Source organism: Myotis brandtii, unplaced genomic scaffold (assembly GCF_000412655.1).
Source record: "Myotis brandtii unplaced genomic scaffold, ASM41265v1 scaffold187, whole genome shotgun sequence".
In the NCBI taxonomy this organism is placed as follows: domain Eukaryota; kingdom Metazoa; phylum Chordata; class Mammalia; order Chiroptera; family Vespertilionidae; genus Myotis; species Myotis brandtii.
Window position 1 is genome coordinate 1,288,499 of NW_005356944.1, and position 5,042 is coordinate 1,293,540.

Here is a 5,042-nt window from a genome sequence, read left to right on the forward strand (position 1 = left end):
GCCGTGGCCTCCTCACCCCTCTTGCCCTTTGTCGTCTGTGCACCTGCCCTCTCGGCCTTGTGCTCCCATTTACTCTCCAGACCGGACCCCCGCCCCATCCCTCTCTCTCTCTTTGTCATCTGTACACCTGTCACCTCAACTCTGTTGCTCCACTCCACCACCCCGTCTTCCAAGATCTTATCTAGATCCAGCCCAGGCCGTCACCCGCCTTTTCCTCCCCCGGATTCCTCCCCCAGCCCTGACTGTCTGACCTACAACTGCCCCACTCAGCCCTAGCCCCATGTTCCCCCACCAAACTCCTTTGTTGGCTCTGCAGCTGTCCCCTTGGCCCTACTCATCTTCGTCCCCCAATTATACCAAACCCCAGCCCAGACGCCCCTCCCCTGACCAGTGAGCCACCCCCTCGCCAGCTGTGCTCTGGCATTCCTCCGGGTCAGCGCCCAGCCCACTGCTCGCTCAGCCTAGCCATGTCCCTTCCTCTTTCAGCCCAGCCCTCACACCCTCTCACCCTTTCCCAGATGGCCCAATTTTCTCCCCCACAGGTGCCCTGGAGAAGCCATGGAGTTGAGCAGCAAGAAGAAGCTACATGCCCTCTCCCTGGCTGAGAAGATCCAGGTGCTGGAACTCCTGGATGAGTCCAAGATGTCCCAGTCGGAGGTGGCCCGGCGCTTCCAGGTCTCCCAGCCCCAGATCTCACGCATCTGCAAGAATAAGGAGAAGCTGCTGGCAGACTGGTGCAGCGGCACCGCCAACAGGGAGCGCAAGCGCAAGCGGGAGTCCAAGTACAGCAGCATCGACGAGGCTCTGCTCTGCTGGTACCACATCGCCCGGGCCAAGGCCTGGGACGTGACGGGGCCCATGCTGCTCCACAAAGCCAAGGAGCTGGCCGACATCATGGGCCAGGATTTCGTGCCCAGCATCGGCTGGCTGGTCCGCTGGAAACGCCGAAACAATGTGGGCTTTGGGGCCCGCCATGTGCTCACACCTCCGTTTCCCCCCGAGCCACCTCCTTCAGGCCTCACGTCCCAGACCCAGCTGCCTCTTTCCCTTAAAGACTTCTCCCCAGAGGATGTTTTTGGCTATGCTGAAGTGCCCTTGCTGTATCGGGCAGTGCCCGGCACAGTGGGCACAGGTGACCAAGTACAGGTGCTGCTGTGTGCCAACACCAGGGGCACAGAGAAGCGACGGGTACTGGTCAGTGGGCTCCCAGCTGCACCAAGGTGCTTCTTTGGGGTCAGCAGTGAGTCTCTGCCTGCCTCCTACCACCCTGACCTGGGCATCCCCTGGTCAGAGTGGTTGGCACAGTTTGACCGGGACATGGGGAGGCAGGGCCGACAGGTAGCCTTGCTGCTGGCTGCCCAAGTGGCGGGGAAGTTGGCAGGCCTGTCTGGGCTCTGCCATGTGAGGCTCCTGCCTCTTTCTGCCGCTAGCACCACACGTTCCCTGCCCAACTCTGTGGTCCGGGCCTTTAAGGCCCATTACCGGCACCGTCTGTTGGGCAAGCTGACAGCTGTCCAGAGCGAGAGGGCTGGCACATCGCTGGCTGAGGCTGGGGCAGGCATCACAGTGCTGGACACTCTGCACATGGTGGCGGCTGCCTGGGCCAAGGTGCCTCCGCAGTCCATCGTAAGCAGCTTCATTCAGGAAGGCCTGGCTCCCTGCAAAATGCCCCTGTCCCTGGACAAAGCCTCTGAGATGCCACCCGTCCCCTGCGGCCTGAGCCTCGAGGAGTTCTCCCGCTTTGTGGACCTGGAGGGTGAGGAGCCCATACCTGGAGTGTGCAAAGAGGAGGTGGACCCTAAAGATGAGGGGGCTGGTGAGGACAGCTTCGAGCCCCTGCCCACCAAAGCCGACGCGCTCCGGGCCCTGGGCACACTGAGGAGGTGGTTTGAGTGCAATCGCACCTCCCCTGGGCTATTTGAAAAGTTCTATGCCTGTGAGGAGGAGGTTGAGCGGCTCTGCTGCCTGTAAAGGCCCCTGCTGCTCTCCAGAGCCCCTTCCTCTCCTGTTTCCCATGGAAACGCCCTCACAGAAGGCAGATTGGAGGCTGGTCTGTTTCCCATGGAAATGGAGCTTTTGCGAAAGGTAGACAAGTTGAGAGACCAAGTCGAAGCTCTGAACAAGTTATCCAAGCCCAGAGAAGAGGGATCCAGGGGGTGGGTGGCGTTAGGGGCGTGAAGCTAGGCTAGGTAGTTTCTGAACCTCTAGGGAGGCTGGGACTAGGGAAGGTGGAATCTGGGCTTTACAGACAGGCCGACGCCTTGAACTCTCTGTGTTAAAAACAGTTCTGCTTCTGAAAATAAAGTTTTTAATGAGAAAAGAGGCCAGGGTGTAATTTTCAGGGGAGAAGGATGGAAACTTTGAACTCGGATTTTTATTTTAATCCTCCCCTGAGGATATGTTTATTGATTTGAGAGAGAGTAACATTGATGTGAGAGAGGAACATCGATCAGTTGCCTTCTGTGCTCGCCTTGACCGGGGATCAAACTTGGAACCTAGGTATGTGCCCTGATGGGGAATCGAACCCGAAACCTTTTGATGTACGGACGGGACGATGTTCCAACCAACTGAGCCACTTGGCCAGGGCTCAGCTCTGATTTTTAACTTGACTGCTGGGGGTTGCCACCACACAGCTCTCTGGAGCTGTCTGCGGATGACCATAGGGATCCTCTTCTTCCAGCAGGAGGGAACCCCTGGGCATGGGGACTCCTCATCAGCTAGCAGACAGATCCCAAGAATCGCCCCGCACTTTCCGCTGCTCTGCTGACTTCACTCTCAGATTGCGGGAGGGGAGGTGATGTGAGGAAGGAGGGAGGCAGCCTAGGGACTTCCTAGGGATACAGAACGGAGCCAGAACTTGGAATAGTCGTCGGTTCTTTTTCTTTTTCTGTCATTCATTTGATCATTTCACAACATCTCTTCAGCAAGACCTGTGTGACGGAGGAGGTTGCAAAGATGATGTCCCTGCTGGGCAGGACCTTGCAGACAATGACAGTGGAGTGTGATTATATGCAAAGCACTGTGGCCCTGTAGAGCCTGGGAGACTCCTGGAGGAGGTGAGTGCTGAGCTGTAGCTGGAAGGGCAGACAGGAATGGGAAGGATATTCCAGGCCAAGGGGCGGGGGCACAGAGTCAGGCATTCCCACCAGAGCCACGGGAAGGCCCCCGAGAGCAGGAGGGGCAATTAGCCCACCAGGCTTAATGGTGGGGCACCCCAAAGGGTTTCCGTTAGAAAAGGACAGGTCGTTTGTGGGGTTCTAGAAAACAGACATGGAAGGTGGGTCAGAGATGTGAGAGCCAGAGGCAGAGAGACTGACTGGTCCAGACGGGGAAGCCTGAGCCAGATCTTGAGAGTGAGATCCCTGGAAGGGATGTGGGCTCTGAATGCAGACAGACTCTGACTGGTGAGAAGTCCAGCTCCAGGCAAAATCCTCCGTGTTCAGGCTGACCACGGGCAGTCACAACTGTGCGTGCAAGTTTGTGGAGGGTATTGCAGTCAGGACCCAGGCCGCCCAGGGCAGCCCCGCTTATACCTGCATTCACCCAGGCTCTTCCTTAGAGGGGCCTCTGCTGAGACACTGTCTCCACTTTGGCCCAGTACCTTTCATTCCCAGCCCTTCCCTCCCGTCCGCATCCATGGTGCATAAAGAGGCAGGAGCCTTGTATTCAGGGGGCTCCTGACAGCGAGACCATCCTGTTCTGCCTGGCATCTCATTGGACCCTCGCCTGGTGCGGTCCACTGGGGGAAAGGGAACCCGGGAGGTGGCGCCTCTGCCTCTTGCTTGCACCGTCACAGGAAGTGGGTAAAGGCTGATGGATCCTTCCAGTGTGACTCCTCCTCACTGACCACAACACCTGGCAGCTGGACAGTGACAGCGACTCACTTTTAAACAGTTCCGAAGCCACCTACTGGCCTTCCTTCTCTGGCCTAAATTCTCAAATCATTTAGCCTTTCCTCACAGATGCTATTTTTTTCTACCCTGTATTCATTTACATTGTCCTTTTTCTGAAATCATCCCAGTTCTGACATACCTTTTAAAATGTTGACACCAAAATTATACAGGCTCTAAAGGCCCGACCAAAGCAGCAGAGAGGGGATAGATTAGCTCAGTTCTTGGGTGTCCATTTCCTCTTACATGAGCAGCATCATGTAACGGCGTTTTATTGCTGACTTCTTCCCAGAGCTTTCTTTGAAAGCCACAAGTAGTCTCTCCCTTTCTGGCACTGATATCACATATCACACTTGCCTATCTGTAGGCAACATTGGTGGCTCATTCAAGCAGTGCTTACTGAATGCCTTGCTTGTGGGGCAGGCCCTGTTCTAGGACCATAAGCTCTTGCTGAACAAGACAGAGGACTCCTTACTTTCCGGTAGAGGGAGATAAAGATGCAGGCAAACAAATAAACGCAGTGATTTTAAATGGGGTTGTGTGCCAGGGAAAATAAAGAATGATGCCACAGCCCTAACCGGTTTGGCTCAGTGGATAGAGCGTTGGCCTGCGGACTGAAGGGTCCCAGGTTTGATTCCAGTCAAGGGCATGTACCTTGATTGCGGGCACATACCCAGTAGGGAGTGTGCAGGAGGCAGCTGATCGATATTTCTCTCTCATGGTTGTTTCTAACTCTCTATCCCTCTCTCTTCCTCTCTGTAAAAAATCAATAAAATATATTTTTTTAAAAAGAATGATGCCACAGAGAGTGGCTGTGAGAGGTGAGTCAGGGAGATGACGTTTGGGCCAAGTCATAAAAGAGAACAAGGAAACAGTCATTGTTCCGAAGGAAAAGTGTCCTCTGCAAAGGGAGCAGTAGGTACACACATCGAAGGCCAGAAACAGCTCAACAGGTTTAAGAAGCAGAAAGACAGCGCCATGGCTGCAAGTGAGAAAGGGCCAATAGGAGGAGGGTGGAGAGGTGGGCAGGGGCCTTTGAGCCAATAGTATTTACATTTTATTCTAAATAGACAGGAAATATTAGTTTGGGGGTGGAGGGAGATGGAGACAAAGGAAGAACATGATATATTTTATATTTTATTTATTTTATTT

The 5,042-nt window shown here is 54.8% G+C and overlaps 1 protein-coding gene across 3 annotated transcripts; it reads left to right on the forward strand.

Annotated features, from left to right (window-relative positions):
• The first annotated feature begins 32 nt into the window (after positions 1–32).
• TIGD3 (tigger transposable element derived 3) lies at positions 33–4,471 on the forward strand. 3 transcript variants are annotated; one of them, XM_014538038.1, is made up of 2 exons: positions 33–1,816; positions 2,925–4,471. In XM_014538038.1, the coding sequence occupies exons 1-2, from the start codon at positions 559–561 to the stop codon at positions 2,936–2,938; spliced, it is 1,272 nt and encodes a 423-aa protein (XP_014393524.1). In that variant the 5' UTR covers positions 33–558; the 3' UTR covers positions 2,939–4,471. The 3 variants fall into 3 exon arrangements, with proteins under 3 accessions (XP_014393524.1, XP_014393525.1, XP_005864296.1); XM_014538039.1 differs by having other exon boundaries at positions 33–1,756; XM_005864234.2 differs by lacking the exon at positions 2,925–4,471 and having other exon boundaries at positions 33–2,320.
• The last annotated feature ends 571 nt before the right edge of the window (positions 4,472–5,042 follow it).

What these genes read in the sequence shown, in the direction of transcription:
- TIGD3 (XM_005864234.2), top strand. Translation starts at nt 559, where the DNA reads ATGGAGTTGAGCAGCAAGAAGAAGCTACATGCCCTCTCCCTGGCTGAG.